Raw genomic sequence first — 19,477 nt, 5'->3', positions numbered from 1 at the left:
CCATACCTAGGAGGTGGCCCTGAGGCTCTGTACTACTTGGGGGTACTTCCCTTGGCTCCCCAGAGACGAGAGGCTAGTCTTTGATGTGGAAACCCAGAGATTGATACTACTGATACAGTTTTCCTCTGAATTGTAAAAGGTAGCTCATCCTCTAAGTGGAGTGGGGTGGGAAAATACCTTGGGGGAGGTGGTGTTTTCTCTTATTTCCCAGGGAATGGATCAAGTCCAAATTCCAGGGCATCAGTGCCCCCATCCCATCCATCATGCCCTGCTACATGCATGCCATGTGCAATCTTAGGGAAAATATTCCCATCATGAGCCTTAATTTCTTGACCTGTTCACTGCCATGCCTTCTTTGGAGAGTATCTGCATTTTGAGGAAATGGGGGCGCTGAACTGGGGGAACCATCGCTGGGCCTTGTTGGGTCGATTACCCCACCATGGCCTGAATTTTTACAACTTCCCTTATCCCTAAAGTCAAAATTTAAATTCCTACCATTTGAAATGATAGAAGCCAGTGTCATTTTTATCTGCCAGCTCTGTCACCCCTTCCAGAGCAAAATAAATCCTAGGATTTGTGTTGGATAGCCCCCCTCCCCCATTCTGCATGGATGAGCCAGGGTCTGAGCAAAGAGCATTTGATTTTCTCTGCTACAGGCTCCTTGAAGGCTGTGTGAGGGCTGGCAGGAGCAGTGGACTGGAGCCAGGGGAAGCCAGCACGACCAGTGGGAGCTGAGGCCTGGGGACCTGCTCAAGTACACCAGGGAAAGGACCCATCAAAGGAGAAGAGTGAGTTCACTGGGGGGCTCCTTTGCCTTCCTTCCCTTTGAGATGCTTCCTTTTGAACCTCCAAAGTGACAGCCCTTCTGTGATCACGTCTGGTGTCCCTGGACTTCCAGACAGCTCCAGAGCCCACACCAATGGGAACAGTTTCTGTGGGCTCCTTTCATGTCCCATCCTCATGGGCCTGCAGTGGTCACCCTGCTCCACGGTAGAGCAGAGACCCTGAGTTTCTCACAAGAGTGGAGTCTCATGATCCACTGCATATTTTGTTCCAGCAACAAAATAATGAGCAGACAGACAAATAGATGTGATAGTAAAAAGCACACGCTTAAGGGAATGTTTTCACAGTGTCTGATGAAAGGAAAGGAGGCAGCCTCACTGGCCCCAGAGGGAGTCTTCTCTAACACTGAGCTGAGCACATCACTCAGATGCTCTCCTCGCTCTCTGTTGCCCGTAGGGGTAAGTCTGTGCTTTTGGTGGAACACTCTTCTCCCTGACCCTGGCTCATCTCCTGCCGCCCCTCCTGTCGTACTTTGCTCCAGCTGGGCTGACCTCTCACCTGCCTGCCTCCCATCCCAGGGAGTTTTCACACCTCTTTGCCACTATACATCCTGATCCCTTGGACTGATTTCCTTTTCCTCTTTTTTCTACCTGTTGAGACCCAGCTTGAATGGGCACTACTTCCTCTAGGAAGTCGTAGGCAGGCAGAGGGTCTCTTGCTCCCAGTTTCATATGATGCTCTTACGCTGCACCACTCCTGTACTGGGGTTCAAGCTCCCCAGTATACAGGGAGCTCTTGGGGAGAAAAACTGTGCCTTATTGAATTCTGTGCTCCTTATCTCCTGTCTGGGGCCAGACCAGCCTCCACGTGGAGCTTCCTAGATCCCAGGCTGCCCTGAGGCTGCCAAATACTGTGCCTCAACACCTAGTAGAGGCCAAAATAGAGCATGTCCCTGGCTTACAGACCTCACAGCCTGAGGAAACAGGCAACTGTTTTCATTGGCCAAGAAATCAGATGGGACTAGCTTTCCTGGGGAGCTGGGAATGACTTACTAAAATATATCTGAACTACTGGGCTTCCCAGAAGAATTCGCATCAGAAAGAAAGAACTCCATTGTGGAGTTCTCTGCTCAGAAGTTTCTGGCCTTATTTTCCCTCCATAAAATAAGTGCTTTGCTGAGAAAGATGAAGGAAACAGTACAAATGGGTCTTATCACCAATATCTGTCTTTCTGGAACCCAGGATTTCATCAGTGAGGAAGATGCCTCAGTTTCCTCAGTTGTAAAGTAGAGATGACAGGCTAGTAGTTCTCTCATGGGGGTTCTAGGACTGCGTGAGATGTCATAAGGAATGTGCCAAGCCCGACGTACAGTAGATGCTTAGCAAATATTGCTTCCCTGTCACTGGGTCACCCATACTTTACTTTCAGTAAGATCCTAGATCCCTGGTATGATCTCCTTGGCCTATTTTAAACTACAGCATAACTGGGCCCATGATGACCTTTTTCAAGATGTCAGCTAGGGGTTTCTCTAGGAAGGAATTCAAATTTGGGGATCCAAGATTATGCACAAAGCTAGTATCATCTTCCCCATCTGAAGGGACCATCTTCAGACTAGCCTGTCGCCCTTGCTCAATGGCATCGCTGTCCTAGGGTGGGATCTTTTAAGGACATTTGCCAGGAAAGATTACAGGCCCAAGAGATTTGTCTTATAGTTACACACCCAAACTTCTCTCCCCCTTTTATTTAGACGTAAGAGACTAAGATTTTACATGCCCAAATAAAGTTTTTTCCCTATACACTTCAGAAAATAACCGACTCTTTTCTCTCTCCTAAAGGAAGCCACCACCCAAGAGACACAAGGTCAGCCCTGCCCTCCAAGAGATGGTTCCTTTTCACAAAGAAAAGGAAGAGCAGCAACATTCCACACTCTCCCTCCCACTGATTACAAAAAAAGCAAAGAGAACCTTTATCAAAGGGTGTGGACACAGCGGACTGGCCAGTGAACAACAGGTCAAGGCCTAGGCTGGGGGAGGGGTTCAAAATGGTATCGGGCCAAGCCCCATGCAGGTTATGTTTGAGAATGGGGACCTCTGCTGTGGTCTCAGGAGCATCCCGAGGTCACACTGATCCAGACCGGCAGGTGTCCAATGCCAGAGATCCCTGAAGGAGCCTACAGCAGGCAGCAGAGCAGGCCCCCCACCAAGAACCCCATCATTTCCATGACTGCATGGAGGAGTAGAACAGATATCTCCTCTACTCTCAAGGAAAAGTGAGGCAGGGAGGTGCTGCTGAGGCTGTCACTCCCCAACGCTTGCACAGTCGGCTTGCCATGAGATTCACAAACTTGAACAAAAGCAAGAGGTCTGGGAACCAAAAAATCCAGGGCCTCGCCATGGGTGCACATGTGCATGGGCCCATGGCTGTGGCTGGTTGGGTGTGGAAGGGAAGTCTGGGCCTTTCAGAGCAGCATCCCCCACAGCTACAGGAGACCCTCAGAAGGTGCAGGCCCACCACGGAACACGGACCACCAGTCTTCTCCTTGGAGTTGGGCAGGGGGCCGCCTCTTAGCCCCTGAGCCCAGTCACTGCCATTCACAGAAAAGGGGGCTTGGCTGCAGCAGCCTCTGGGCTCCGGCAGATTCCCCATCCCATTGGGCTAAAAGGAGCTTAAATATTCCAGTGCCACCTCGTATACAAATTTATACTGTTCCTGAGAGGGGGAGAGGCAAAGAGGAAGCAGAGGAGGCAAGAGAAAGAAAAAAAAGGAAAGGAGAAATGCATTTAGGTTAGAGACACAGATTTTGGAAGAAACTTTATCTACATCCATACTAACAGTTGACTCAAAATTATCCATGTAATTATCTGTATCTGGACATCCCCCCAAGTTGTGCCCCAGGCCTGTTCACACCCACGCTTTCCCAGATGCCCAAAGGGATCATTCTCTTCCTTTTCCCTGTTTTGGACACTAGTGCTTCTCAGACTAAAAGATGCATATGAAGCACCCAAGAATCTTTCTAAAATGCAAACTCTGGGTAAATCTGGAGTGGCTTTAGATTCTGTGTTTCTAACAAGCACCTAGATGACGCTGACACTGCTGGTCTATGGATGAGAATCTAGGTAGGACCATGCTTTGATTAGGTTAAGACTCTTCTATCAAAGTTCCCTGTGTATGGTCTGTTCCCATCACTGCACCAGGCCTTATGATCTGGGCTCTGCCTGCTCAAGTACTTTCCATCGCTTTCTCCACGGTGTCCGAGCCCTGTGCTTACACTGTGCAATTCACATAGGTCAATTAGAATAGGACTGGACTGAATTGAAAATATAATTCAGACTCCACTAATCCAGAATCCCTTCCCCTAAGCCTGAATTAGCGATATGAGGATTAGTGTGTCAGGATTAATATTTGGACTGCCCTGCAGGAGAAGGAAGTTTGTGTGGTTGGAAGGGATGTGAGCAGAGCAGATAACTGTGCAAAGGGTTTAGACTGTAAGGGCTCACTAAGCGCCCTGCTGTTGAGTGTTTTTCTATCTGATGCTATTTTCTCCAGGTCAGGGGAATTAGGGCCAGCCCCCAGACTGTGGAAGAAGGTTCTTGGGACACTCACCAGGGTCTCCACCATGTTGGACTTGTTGTTACGTAGTGTTTTCACAATGTGGAACACGTCAATGATGTTTTGCTGTTGGATCATCTCACACACGCTGCAGATGGCACAGAAGGTTCCGCTGCGGCCGCCCCCATTTCTACACACAGAGTGAAGAGGTGAGCTATATTCCTGGGCACCCTCCCAGCACCTGTTCATCCTAAAGCTACATCAGCAGTAGTGGGGGAGTGGCTGCCCCAGCAAATGCAAGGTCAGGCTATGGTGAAAGCCTTAGCGGTGTCAGTCCCACTGGTGCCATGAGCCTGCTTTGACCTTGAACAAGCTGTTCCCTGTTCATATAATGGAGGGGCTGGACTAGATGCTCTTTGAGAATTCAATTAGCTGGATGTTTCTTTGGTTCTATGAGCATGTGAAAGTCATACATGGTACACTGACCCAAACAGTGTGACAGTGTGTCTCTGTACATGTGGTGCCTGTATCCTTGTTCAAAAGGAGGATCTGGTTCCACCTACACATCCAGTGAACACAGGGGAAGGTTCCAGGTGGTTTTAATCCTAGTTCTTCCCCTCCACTAAGGATAGAAACTCCAGAGACATCACTGTTAGCCTCAGGTCAGCCAGTCTAGGTTTAGGGGTGGGGCTGGGTGGGTCTGAAATGCTCTATTTTGAGATGATAGGCCTCTGGACATCCTGGTTTAAGCAAGACCCTGTCGATCTGGAGAGTCGAACTAGAGGGCTCCCGGCAGGGTCATCTCTCTGTCCCTCCTTTCTGGTGCTCCATAATTCATGTTCATGAAAATGCACCTCCAACTATTTACAGAAAGTCCCTTTAGGAAACTACCTGATTCAGAAATCCTGGGCACGTTGCCAAGAGCAACTAATGATTTCATGTAATGGCCTGTGTCTAAAGAACATCTGGATGGAAACTAAGGCACTTGATTTCCCAGATGTTTTATGTATAGGACACCCAATGAGCAGATGTTTCAAGTACAGACAGTTGCCCTCCATTCACTGGCCATTGCATTTCGATGTCTCTTTGGTATCTCTGGCCTCCAAGGATGCCAAGGTCCCTGTTGATAGGAGGACCTGCCTATGCTTTCCTTCAGTTCAAACTGCTGGTCACCTTGGCTAGGGGCAATATGGATAAAAAGGTACTCCTGCAAAAAAGCAGGCTGAAAAAAATCACATGGTAAAGAGTAGGAAGGGATTCCCCTAGAGGGAGTGTTCAGTACTTTCTGAAGCAAGAACAGAGTCCAAGAGAAAGCGGTAAGTGGGCACAGAAATCCAAGGGTCTGATGGAGTGAGACCCTGATGTGATGGTAATGACTCTGTGCTAAAGGTGAGGCCACCTGACTGTGTGAGAGGGATGTGGAAGGGGCAGGGGTGAATTGGCAGGGAACCAGCTGCCAGTTTCTGGGATGTGGGTAGAACTAGCTTGGTTTGGCTGATGTCACCCATCAACGTGACACTGACACCTCACAGCATCTTCCTGAACCCCAGTTTGTGATTTGCATCCTTTGAGAAAAAAAGGATTGTTATAGGTGGTGGCCTTAAGTCGTGTGTGTGTGTGTGTGTGTGTGTGTGTGTATGTGTGTGTGTTTGTGTGTGTCTGGTTTTCCTGACATGTGCATACACCACCTATTTGAAAGAGGGGAACAATGAACAATAGCTGGTTTTGAAAAGACTGAACTCGATTCTGAGGTCAGTAAGGTGTTTTCAATGGGCTCCAGACATATTTACTCTAAAAAGGGAAGAGCTCACTCCCATCTCCTCTGACACATTTTAAGAGAGTTGAGTCCTCTCAGTCACTTTCCCCCAACCCTCCATTTTCTGAGCAGCAAAGGGAATGGTTGCCAGTCATATGTTCCACATATGGCTGTTACAGCTACAGAGGTGCTCTGGGTCCGAGATCTTTGCAGAATCCTTCTCAGAGGTGACTCTATATTCTTAGGGTAGACTCCAACACAGGCTCTGAAGTAACTGTCTTTATAACATTTGCATATTTGCTACCATGATGTCATGAATCTGTATGTTGGAAGATAACTTGTGTTTGTTCTCTAAATATTTAACGACAAAGCACGATAGGGTCTTAAGATGACCTATTTTAACATATGCACTGGGCAGATGAGGTAACTGAAGCTCACTCAGTTAACTAACTTTCTTGATGACAGCCTGTCAGCCACAGTCCCCTAAGGGTCCTGACCTCCACCTGGCATTATGACATCAAGGTCTATTTGGGAAACTCTGTGCCCCAGCTTTGCCCATTCTGAGATAGGTGGTAAAGGTTACAGTGTACCCTAGTAATGGACATATCACTACAGCTGTGAGCCCACTGTGCCATGGGAAACAGTGTTTCCAGGGCCCTTCACACCCATCCATCAACCCCTCAGGGGCATTGCCTTCCCTTCAGGCTCCCCGTGTCCCTGTGTTCCCAGTACGCCCATAGCAAGAGATGCCCCTGAAGGAGGACACAGCTGATGAGTCCTTTGGTATACTCAGAGGCAGTGTGGGTTAACAGCATATTGACTTGCATGTCGGTGGATTCAGATCAAAGCTCCTCACTTAACTACCCAATCTCTCACCCCTCCTGTGCCTCAGTTTTTTCACTATAGCATGGTAATATCTACCTTGTAGATGGTATTTTAATTTTAAAATTCATTTAAAATATCTGGCATCAAACTCAATCAACACATGCCCTTTCTTCTTTTCCTCCTTTAGGAAATAATTGGAGGATCTAGTCAGTGGAACCCACTCTGTCACAGCTTTCTAGTGACTAAGAGGACACATCATGCCTCTTGTTGGGGGTTGGGGCTCCTCTCCCCATTAAGAGTGATATGGATGGGCACCTGGGTGGCTCAGTCGGTTAAGTGTCCGACTTCAACTCAGGTCATGATCTCGTGGTCTGTGAGTTGGAGCCCTACATTGGGCTCTGTGCTGACAGCTCAGAGCCTGGAGCCTGCTTCAGATTCTGTGTCTCCTCCTCTCTCTGTCCCTCCCATGCTCATGCTCTGTCTCTCTCTGTCTCTGTCTCTCAATAATATATAAACATTAAAAAAATTTAAAAAGAGTGATATGGAGTGGCCTGCCCACTCCCTATGTCTATGAAAGTTTACCAGGTTCTGTATCAATGACGTGTCATATAATCTTAATTCAGGACAACAAACTGGCAACCCCAGTCCATGAAAGGTTATATTTCCTTGAACACCTGCCCCTTGGCCTTTGAGAGATGTTGAGAGGTGGTATGGCCAGGCGTGCCTATGGCTGGTGTTTGTGGGCAGTGGCATCCTCAAGGACAGACACCCTGTCACCACCACCCTGCTGCCCCAGAGGCCCCACCACGGTACTCACAGGCAGTGGACCACGGTGCGGCCCTCCCTCCCGTCATACTGCTCCTGCCACTTCTCCAGCCGGCGGACCACTTTGAGCAGAGAGCGCTTGGAGGGGGGCGTGTCGCGGTAGGCAGGCCAGCCAATGTACTGGAGGTGCTGGACTATGCGGTACCCATCCTGAGGCTGAAAGCGGAGAAGCTGTTAGGGCTGTGCTTCTGGGGATGCAGACCCTTCAGCTACCCTGGGGGCTGCATCATTGCAGTGGAAGACAGACTAAATGGGCTGTATGCCATGTCATCACAGTCTGTCTCTCCCCATTCTCATCCTTACACCTTTGTGCACACTAATTCTCCTGCCATGACTTCCCTGCATGCCCCTTTACCTGCAAAACTACTCCGTTTCCAAAACCCAATTCAAATGTCCCTTTCTATAGGAAAAGCCTTCCCTGACTCACTCCACTGGGAAGAATTTGTCTCTCTCCCTGAGGTTCACGTGCCAGAACATATCTCATGTTCCCACTGGACAGTGAACTGAGGAAGAGACACAGTTCTGTTCACCCCAGGGCCCCAGTAAAGACCAAAGTCTTCATTACCCATTTCATAGACTACTGATCTGCCTTTCCCACCTAATACTTCTCTACCTAGCCAGTGAATTTCCCCATGGAAGCAACTAATTATTTTTCATCTTGGTGTTCTTCAGGTCTAGCCCAAGGCCTACTGGATCCAATCAAAGGCTGCATCAACTCATGCCAACATAGTGCGACACAGCGGGGAAGCACTAATTCCTGAGAAGTTTTGACTACACGGCAGCAAGTGTGTCGGAAACAGGCAGATGGCAGGCTGGGTGTCTCCCCATGCATGTCTGAGTGCTGGAGCCATGGTTGGGTCTGGAGCCGGAATCGGCAGAGGCACCGCTTCCCCAAAGTTGGGATTATCAGGAGAGTACAGCACAGACTCCTGGCTGGTTTGTGTCATCTACTCCCACTAGCCCCCATCTGTTTTGGGGTGGGGGAGCAGCACAGGAAGTGATAGTGGACATCCACTTACCCGAGCCATGTTACAGATGCGGAATATTCTGTGGATGATGTCCTCATCGATGTCTGCAGACACGAACTCCACCTGGATGGGCCCATAGCATCCAGAGGTCTTCTCAGGCCAGTACTGCATACAGAGCTGGGGCAAGGGAGAGATCAGAGGGAGAGGTCAAGGAGGGGTGGGGGGTGCTGATCTCATTTACCACCAAGCCTTTCTTATTGCCTGCAGGAAACACTGGCTAGAAGTATTAGAGTATTAGGTGGGAAATGGTGATCCTGCCTGTGATCTTTCCTATTTTTCTGGAATTGAGTTAGAACCTACAGCTGAGAGCAAAAGGCAATGCAATGATTGCCCTTTAACTAGACAGTGGCTTTCAGCCAGAAGTTGTTTTGTCAGCTAAGGGACATTTGGCAGTGTCTGGAGACACTTTTGATGGTCACACCTGGGGGTTGCTATGGGCATTTAGTGCATAGAGGCCAGGATGCTGCTAACCATCCTACGGTGTGCATGATTGTTCCTAAGTGCGATCTGGCCCCACATATCAATAGAGCAGAGATTGAGAAACCCTAGTCTGAGATCCTAAATTGTTCCCTATGTTTATAGTGCCATCAAGGAGAGACAGATAATTTATTCCCTGGTATCTGTGGAGCTGTTACGTGACTTTAGTTGGGAAAAGAATATTCAGGTAGGTGGCGGGTATTGTGGCTCAAAGAGGCACAAAGCTTCCTCAAATCCCCAGTTTCTAAGGGGCATGGAGATGGACCCTGTCCAGGTCTACAGGCCCATGGTTGGGGCTCAGATGGAAGCTAAGATTGCAGCTGCAGGCTTGTTGGGGACCACCCCAGTGTGGACAAAGATGTCATGTGTTAGACCATTGGCAAGGTATTGGAAAATGTACCCGAGGCTCATAAAGACCCACCATGTCTTCTGAGAGCAGGTTGGGATCAAGTCTTTCACTAGTGGGGTCTGCCACAGCCTACATCGAGCTTGTAGACAAGGAGCTAGATTGGCAGGTGACCCATGGGACTCCGATGGCCCCCTACAGCCACCACAGATGCAGGATTTTCATGAAAACAATCCTTCTCCCTTTTGTTGACAGAGAACAGCCAACTCTCCCTGGGCAGTCATGTGCAAAAACATCTTTTATTCTATTCTTCCTCCATAACTAGAACCAGAATGGAAGAGCAGGGAGGAAGGAGGATGTAGGAGAGAGAAAAGAACCCAACCTCCAGATTGGGAATAACATGTTCAAATGATGGCCTACAGGCTAAACCTGGCCAGTTGGCTGAATTTGTAAATACAGTTTTATTGAAACACATCCATAATTACTAATTTACATATTGTCTATGGTTGTTGTCAAGCCACAATGGCAGATTTGAGTAGTTGAGAATACCCTGCATAACCTAAAATAGACTTCAAAACCTCAAATATTTCCTTTTTTGTCCTTTATAGAGAAAGTTTGCCAACTCTTGACCTTCATTGTTGTTCTAAGGATAAAGGAGATGATACATGTGAAGAAAGCCCTCAGCACAGTGCCAGGCATGGAATAAGCATCTGCTAAGTTCCAGTGATTTGCATTATTCCGGAACCTATCAGTATCCAGCAAACACAACCACCATAATAATAGCTAACCTATACGTTTGAAGTACTCTTTTTATCATTTCCTTTAAATATCCAAGACTAGCAAGGCTAGGTTTCACAATGCAATGGTGCCTTGCTTTCCCATCCCCACTGCAGGTTAATTGAGCATATTCAGTGTGTGTGTGTGTGTGTGTGTGTGTGTGTGTGTCGGTGGTGGAGGGGGCAGGACAGTTATCTGCTGAGCTGTGCAATAATGACAAATCCATAATTTGAACTTCATTTCTCTTTGCCATTGGCTCTTCTGGCTTGCAACCTTCACAGTAATGAGGGACTAGTAGAGATAAGTCGGTGGCTGGCCAAAGAAATCAGAATTAATCAGAACTGCCCATTAAAAAAAATAATAACCTTTATCACTTGCATTGAATTGAGTCTTGCCAGAGGTTGGCTGTGATCCTGACATGAGGTACATGGGTCCCAGGCTTCAGAGAAAGTCTATTACCCCCAATATTTTCAGTCCAGAGAGAAGGTGGAATGATTTGTCTCTTTTAATAAGATTTCCAGACCAATTTCTCAAGCTAATAGGTTCTACTGTGCCTCAAACAAGACTCCTATATTTTAGGACACCTCTCTACATTTGATTTTCCAGGTCACTTTCCCATAATGCCCAGAGGGTGGGGAAGGTTGCAGGGTCCTTCTAATCCTAAATCGGAGCCATCCTGTCACTTAAGGTCCTTAATTCGTGAGACCACAGCAGCACCGTGACATCCAGCTGGGTGATGTGTGGGCACATGTGGTGTTTGAGCTGCCAAACATCATCAGGTCTCCCCACAGCCCAGGATGTCACACATAATCCAGCCATGGGAAGCAGGAGAAAGAAGAGAGGAAGCCAGTGTTCAGTTCCCAGTGACCTTTTAGGGCTCAGAAAGGATTCCACCAACAAGAATGTCCTCTTTTGTTTAGCTCAAGGCTGTCCTGGTGTCCAAGTGGTGGGATGGTGCCTCAGTACGGGTACTGCCATTTAGGTCTATGTACGCTGTGTAGCAAAACGTAGTGGGGCTCCCACTTGAAGTGCTCTGGGTTCAAATCCCAGCCCTGATGCCTTCCAGCTGAGTAACTTGGCCAACGCTTTTAGCTTCTCTGGGTTATGAGTGGCTGGGAATCTAATGTGTTACTTATCACGGGATATTTAGTGAATATTCAACAAATGTGAGCTATAGTTAGCAGGCAGTGTGTGGGGGGTGGTTATTCAAAACAAGAGGGATAAACTGAGGGTTTTATTTCCCCCCTCTACTTAGTATCCTTTATGAAAATTTCGCCTTAGGATAATAGCCATACGACTGCCCTTGTGAAAATTCCTGATCAGCCAGCTTGGGGTAGCAGTGGGGTGGGCAGTATCCTGGGCATGGGGACACTGCTCTGCATGTCAAAGGAGAGAGAGCTGTGGGTTGTTATTAAGAGGGACCTGGGAGATGACAAAGTTTGGGAGCATAGGAGAGCCAGTGAAAGGGTGGAAGGTGGATCACTGTTTCATGTAACCCCCCAAACTCCTAAGTATTCAGTAAATTGATAACATGTACAGTGCTCAATGCACATGGATTTCTTGTAGAAACCAGTGAAGAATTGAACTTTGCTCCCTGGGAAACATGGAAATGGAGCAGAGGCCACATATGTGAACTGAGGAACCTGAGCATGAGCACATAAATTACATGAGCATGTAAATACCAGTGATTTACAGAACTCTTGGGGAGGGAGGCTTATGGTTTCTTTTTTTTCTTAAGCTAACAATTAGTATTTTATTATTTAAAAATTTTTTATTTTAATTAGCATTAGTTAACATAGTGTTCTGTGAGTTTCAGGTATACGGTATAGTGATTCTGCTCTTCTATCCATCACCCAGTGCTCATTATGACGAGTGTACTCCTTAATCCCCATCACTTATTTCAACCATCCCTTCACCCTTCTGCCCTCTGGTGACCATCAGTTTGTTCTCTGTAGATAAGAGTCTGCTTCTTGATTTGTCTTTCTTCGTTTTTTCCTTTTGCTGGTGTGTTTTTCTTCTTAAATTCCACATGTGAGTGAAGTCATATGGCAATTGTCTTTCTCTGACTTATTTCACTTAGCATAATACTCTGTAGCTCCATCCATGTTGTTGCAAATGGCAAGATTTCATTCTTTTTTATGGCTGAATAATATTCCATTGTGTGTGTGTGTGTGTGTGTGTGTGTGTGTGTGTGTGTACACACACCACATGCTTATCCATTCTTCAATCGATGGAAACATTATTGGCTATTGCAAATAATGCTGCTGTAAACATAGGGGTGCATGTATCCTTCTGAATGGGTGTTTTTATAGTTTTTGGGTAAATACCCAGTAGTGCGATTGCTGGATCATAAGATAGTTCTATTTTTAAGTTTCTGAGGAAAATCCATACTGTTTCCCACAGTGGCTGCACCAGTATGTATTCCAACAGTGCAAGAGGGTTCTCCTTTCTCCACATTCTCAGCAACATCTGTTGTATCTTGAGTTCTTGATTTTTTCCATTCTGACGGGTGTGAGGTATAGCTCATGGTAGTTTGGTTGGTATTTCTCTGATGATAAGTGATAACGAGTGTCTTTTCATGTATCTATTGGCCATCTGGATGTCTTCTTTGGAGATATGTCTGTTCATGTCTTCTGCCCATTTTTAAATTGGATTATTGTTTTTGGGGGGTTGGGTTTTCTAAATTCTTTACATGTTTTGGATACTAATTCTTTATTGGATATATAATTTGCATGTATCTTCTCTAATCCCATTGGTTGCCTTTTAGTTTTGTTGATTGTTTCCTTCCCTGTGCAGAAGCCTTTAATTTTGATGTAGCCCCAATAATTAATTTTTGCTTTTGTTTCCCTTGCCTCAGGAGATACATCTAGAAAGAAGTTACAGTTGATGTCAAGTAAGTTGTTTGTGTTCTCCCTTAAGATTTTTATGGTTTCCTGCCTCACATTTAGATATTTACTCCATTTTGAATTTATTTCTGTGTATGGTGTAAGAAAGTGGTCCAGTTTCATTCTTCTGCATGTTGCTGTCCAGTTTTCCCAACACCATTTGCCAAAGAGACTTTTTCCCATTGGATATTCTTTCCTGCTTTGTTGAAGATCAATAGACCATACAGTTGTGGGTTTATTTCTGGATAGTCTATTCTATTCCATTGGTCTGTGTATCTATTTTTATATAAGTTCCATACTGTTTTGATTATTACAGATTTGTTTATAACTTAAAGTCCAGAGTTGTGATGTCCCCAGCTTTGCTTTGCTTTTTCAAGACTGCTTTGGCTATTTGGGTGGAGTCTTTTGTGGCTCCATACAAATTTTAGGATTGTTTACTCTAGTTCTGTGAAAACTGCTTTGGTATTTTGATAGGGATTGCATTAAATATGTACATTGCTTTGGATAATATAGATGTTTTAACAATAATTGTTTTTCCAATCCATGAGCATGGAATGTTTTTCCATTTCTTTGTGTCAGTTTCTTTCATGACTGTTTTATAGTTTTCAGAGTACAGCTCTTTCAGCTCTTTGGTTAGATTCATTCCTAGGTATCTTATTGTTTTGGGTGCAATTGTAAATGGGATTGTTTTCTTAATTTTTTTCTGCTGCTCCATTATTGGCGTATAGTAATGCAAGGGATTTCTGTACATTGATTTTGTATCCTGTGATTTTACTGAATTTTTAAATCAGTTCTAGTAGTTTTTGGTGGGGTCTTTTGGGTTTTCTATATATCATATCATGTCATCTGCAAATAGTGTAAGTTTTCCTTCTTCCTTACTGATCTGAATGCCTTTTATTTCCTTTTGTTGTCTGATTGCTGTCGCCAGGACTTACAGTCCTACACTGAATAAAAATGGTGAGAGTGGACCTCCTTGTGTTGTTCCTGGCCTTAGGGGAAAAGCTCTCAGGTTTTTCCCACTGAGGATGATGTTAGCTATGGGTTTTTCAAATAAGGCCTTTATGATGTTAAGGTATGTTCTCTCTAAACCTACTTTGTTGAGGGTTTTAATTATGAATGGACGTTATACTTATCAAATGCTTTTTCTGTGTCTATTGAAATGCTCAAATAAACTGAGGGTTGATGGGGGGTGAGAGGGAGGGGAAAGTCAGTGATGGGCAATGAGGAGGGCACCTGTTGGGATGAGCACTGGGTGTTGTATGGAAATCAATTTGACAATAAATTTCATATTAAAAAAATGGTCATATGGTTCTCATCCTTTCTCTTATTGATCACATCAATTGATTTGTGAATATTATACCATGTTTGCAACCCGGGATTAAATCTCGCTTGATCGTGGTACATGATTTTTTAATGTATTATCAGATGCAGTTTGCTAGTAGTATTTTGTTGAGGATTTTGGCATCTATGTTAATTAGGGATATTGGCCTGTAGTTCTCTTTTTTAGTGGAGTCTTTATCTGGTAATGCTGGCCTGATAGAATGAATTTGGAAGTTTTCCTTTCCTTTCTTTCTTTCCTAGTTTTCTGAAAAGTTTAAGAAGAATAAGTACTCTCCTTTAAACATTTGGTAGAATTTGCCTATAATGCCATCTGGTTCTGGACTTGTGTTTGTTGGTAATGTTTTGATTACTGATTCAATTTCTTTGCTGGTCTGTTCAAATTTTCTATTTCTTCTTCTTTCAGTTTTGGGTTTCTAGGAATTTATTCATTTCTTCTAGGTTGTCCAATTTGTTGGCATATAGTTTTTCATAATATTCTGAGTGTATGTCTGTCGTATGTATGTTTGTTATTTCTACTCTCATTTGTGATTTTATTTATTTGGGTCCTTTATTTCCCTTGATAAGTCTGGCTAGAGGTTTATTGATTTTATTGATTTTTTCAAAGAACTAGATCCTGGTTTCATTGATCTGTTCTATTGATTTTTTTTTTTTTTGGTTTTTTGTTTTTAGTTTCTGTATCATTTATTTCTGCTGTAATCTTTATTATTTCCTTCCTTCTGATGTTTTAGGTTTCATTTGCTTTTTCTAGTTGCTTTAAGTGTGAGTTTAACTTTTTGAGATTTTTCTTGCTTCTTGAGATAAGTCTAGCTTGCTATAAACTTCCCTCTTAGAACTGCTTTTGAAGTATCCCAAAGGTTTTGGACCATTATGTTTTCGTTTTGTTTCAGTGTACTTTTTGATTTCTTCTTTGATTTGTTGGTTGACTCATTCATTGTTTTAGTAGTATGTTATTTGACCTCTATGTATTTGTGGTATTTCCAGATTTTTACTTGTGGTTGACCTGTAGTTTCATAGCATTGTGGTCAGAAAAGATGCATGGCAGGACTTTTACCTTCTTGAATTTTTTGAGTATGGTTTTGTGGGCTAATATGTGATCTATTCTGGAAATGTTCTACATGTATTTGACAAGAATGTGTATTCTGCTGTTTTAGAATGGAATGCTCTGAATATATCTGTTAAATCCATCTGTTCTAGTATGTCATTCAAAGCTATTGTTTCCTTCTTGATGTTTGTTTAGATCTGTCCACCGATGTAACTGGGAGATGTTAAAGTCCCCTACTATTATTTTATTATTATCAATTATTTCCTCTATATTTGTTATTAACTGTTTTATGTATCTGGGTGCTCCCACATTGAGCATGTATATTTATAATTGCTATATCTTCTTGTTAAATCGCCTCTTTTATTATTATATAGTGTCTCTTCTTTGTCTCTTGTTATAGTCTTTGTGTTAATGTCCATATTGTCCAAAGTAAGTATTGGTACTCTGGCTTTCTTTTGACATCCACTTGCATGATAGATGTTTCTCCATCCCCTCACTTTGAATCTGCTGGTGTCTTTAGCTCTAAAATGAATCTCTTATAGGCACTTTTTAGCCACTCTGTTACCTGTGTCTTTTGTTTGGAGCATTTAGTCCATTTACATTCAAAGTAATTACTGATTTGTATTTATTGCCATTTTATTACTTGTTTTGTGTTTTTTTTCTGAAGATTTTCTCTGCTCTTCGTGTTTTGCTTATTTTCTTTAGTGACAATTTAGATTTCTTTCTCTACTCTTTATAGGTTTATTAGTGGTTTTTGATATGGTTACATTAGGTTTGTATACAGCTTCTGCATATAGCAGTCTGTATTAAGTTGATGGTCATTTAAGTTTGAATCCATTCTTTTCCTTCTTCCCCACGTTTTAGGTATATGGTATTATATTTTATATTCTTTGAGTTACTTGACTTTTTTTTACAGAAATATTCATTTCACTGGCTTTGTGTTTCTTATGTTTATACTGTCATTTTTTGTCTCTCCTTTCCACTCAAAGAGTCCCCTGTAATATTTTTTGCATGGATGCTTCAGTGGTCTCAAACACCTTTAGTTTTTGTCTGGGAAACTTTATCTCTCCTTCTGAGATAGATTCTGAATGATATCCTTGCTGGATAGAATATTCTTGGCTGCAGATTTTTCCCATTTAACACTTCAAATATATTATGTCTCTCCCTTCTGGCTTGCAAAGTTTCTGTGAAAAATCTCCTGCTAGCCTTATGGGTTTTCCTTTGTAAGTTACTGACTTTGTTGCTTAAAAATTTTTTCTTTATCACATTTTGCAAGTTTAATTACTTGGTGTGGATATGCTTTTGTTGATTTTTCATGGGAGTTCTCTGTGCCTCCTAGATCTGGATATCTGTTTCCTTCCCAGATTAGGGAAGTTTTCAACTGTTATTTCTTTAAATAAACTCTCTGCCCCTCTTCTCTCTCTCTCCTTCTGGGACTCCCATAATATGAATATTATTATGTTTGATGAAGCCATCTCTCTAAGTCTATTTCTGTTTTGTGTAATTCTTTCTTTCGTTCAGCCTGATTACTTTCTAGTTGTCTTCTAAGTCTTTAATACATTGCTCTCCTTCTTCCATCCTGTTGTTCATTCCATCAGGTGTGTTTCTCATTTCATTTATTTAGCCCTTTTATCTTTGCCAAGTTATTTCTTATCTCTTTGTTAAGGGTCTCACTGATGTCCTCCACTCTTTTCTCAAATCAAGTGAGTATCCTTTTGTTCATTGCATTAAATTTTCTATCAGCCATGTTACTTATATCTGTTTCACTTAGATCTCTGCCTGTGGCCTTGTCCTGTTATTTCACTGGGGATAAATTTCTATTTTCTCTACCGCTCTGTGCCTGTTTCTGTGTATTAAAGCCAACTGTGTCTTCTGCTCTTGAAAGTAGTGAATTTATGAAGAGGAGGTCCTGGAGTACCCTGTAGTACAGTGTCCCCTGTTCACTAAAAACTGGCACTTCAGCAACGAGGCACTACTTATACCTTACTGTTGTGTCTGAGTCACTTTTCCTTTCAGTGAAGTTGTCTGCACTGACTCTGCCTGTTGTGGGCTGTGCTTGCTCTCTGTGGTGTTTGTGGGACCCAGGAAGGCCAGCTCCAAGGGGGCTTGCTGCTGGGGAAATTGGGAGCAGGATAGTGGTATTATCAAAGTTTTTCCTGGGCCACCAGTTCTATGCCAGGTCCCCTGAAACACTGTCGGCTTGTGGCTGCATGCTGGGGCTGGTAGGGGCTGTGAGTCAGGGGTGCGAGGCTGGAAGCAGCTGGGTCTGGTGCATGATGGTGGCTGTGGGTATGTGGCCAGGTGTGTCATGAAATGGCAGCTGGGGGCATGGCAGATATGTGTGGTGCACTGAGGCAGCTGTGCACCCATTGGCTGCTTAGGGCACACGTGCAGCTTTAACAAAATTTGCCCTGAGCCCAAGGCAGAGGCTAGCAGTCTTGGAGTGGGTGAGTCTTCAGGAGAACTCATGGGTGTGGTTCATTGCCAAAGGGTCAGGCAGACGTATCTGTGCATCCCTGCCTCTTGCAGGTGGCTCTGTATTTATGCTGGGAGGCAGGGGAGGAAGATGGTGACTGCCAGCTCCCTTGCCTTCAGAGAATTCCAACAATACACTCTTAAATCAGTATGAACAGGCCTTCTGTTTGTCCTGGTGTTGTATAAACTGCTGCTTTTATGTTGCTTTTCTCTGTAGGCTGCTATTTCTTTAAGGGTGGTGACCCAGCTTTCATTCACTGTCCTGGCTTGCCCAGTGCTGAGTCAGTTGACTTTTAAAACTCTAGGCTCCAAGTAACCATTGCTTTTATAAACTCACAGAATTTAGCCCCTCTGGTTTTTAAAGCCAAACATTAGTCTTCCTCATGTGAACTCCCTGGTTCAAGGGCTCATTTCTCTCCTCTGCACACATAGTTCATTCCCTCCTGTGGGCCACATCCCTTTACCTTTCTGACCTTTCTAACCTTTCAGATGCAGCTTATCTATAGTTGTGGAGTTTGTTCTGCCAGTCTTCATATCACTCTCTGGTTTGTTGACTTGGGATGTGAGTGATATCTAATTGAAATGTGGGATAGGGTGAGGTCAGGGTCCTCCTACTTTTTCATCTTCCCGAGCTCCAAGGAGACATGTGGTTTCTTCCAAAGATTCCAGGAGGTCCTGGAAAATGGGGGGATTCAAGGAGGCCGACTTAGCTCTAAGAACATGAGAACACAGCTAATCTGGGGCTGCATGAACACTCAATGCAACTTTGGCATTTTTTAAAATTCAGTTGAAAACCTTTTGAAGAGGCTTTTTCCAAGAATAGGTTTCAATCCTCTAGCCTAGAGTCTGGATCAATGGCTCTTTCCCACATCATGTCCTGGCCCCTCTCTCCTCCTTTTCTCACCCAACAGCCTGGGGAGGGATGGTTTAGAGGGGAGGGCTTCACTATTGCAAATACGCACAGTGTGTTGCTTATCACATCTGGAACAGGAAGCCAGTCCAGTTGCAGCATATGATTTAGAAATGCCCATGCTTCTTCCAGAAAAGCAGAGGGACTTTTGCTATTTATTGTTAGAACAAGTTAAACCAAGCATGTGTGGACAGCCCTGGAGCAGCTGCCATACGTTATTCCACCTAGTGATCTCCATAGCTGTTTGGGCCATGAAAAGATGTCCTTTGGGAGTGCAAGTTCACATGTGAAATATAACAAATGTGGAGGTACCCTCACTGTTGAACATCATTTTCTTGCTGATGGAATCAGAAAGCTAGTTAGTTGCTGGAATAAACACGCTCTGATGAGTTGAATGAAAACTACCATATGGGCCTATTTTTGGAATAAACAATTTAAAAGCACATTGTAGTGCACCT

General features: G+C 44.1%; 1 protein-coding gene across 13 annotated transcripts in view; it reads right to left on the bottom strand.

Moving 5' to 3' along the window:
- Positions 1-337: 337 nt before the first annotated feature.
- The window catches only part of PTPRT (protein tyrosine phosphatase receptor type T), a 1,056,329-nt gene continuing 1,037,189 nt past the window's right edge, over positions 338-19,477 (bottom strand). For all 13 annotated transcript variants that reach the window (XM_027070121.2, XM_027070126.2, XM_053199941.1 and 10 more), the window contains 4 exons: positions 8,758-8,883; positions 7,731-7,894; positions 4,387-4,522; positions 338-3,492 (listed from right to left, as the gene is read on the bottom strand). In XM_027070121.2, coding sequence (XP_026925922.1) covers positions 3,439-3,492; positions 4,387-4,522; positions 7,731-7,894; positions 8,758-8,883 — 480 coding nt within the window. In that variant the 3' untranslated portion in view covers positions 338-3,438. The remainder of the gene's footprint in view (positions 3,493-4,386; positions 4,523-7,730; positions 7,895-8,757; positions 8,884-19,477) is intronic.

This window comes from Acinonyx jubatus, chromosome A3 (assembly GCF_027475565.1).
Source record: "Acinonyx jubatus isolate Ajub_Pintada_27869175 chromosome A3, VMU_Ajub_asm_v1.0, whole genome shotgun sequence".
NCBI lineage: Eukaryota > Metazoa > Chordata > Mammalia > Carnivora > Felidae > Acinonyx > Acinonyx jubatus.
Note: the sequence above shows the minus strand (reverse complement) of the source record. Positions and strands in the feature narration are given on the sequence as shown.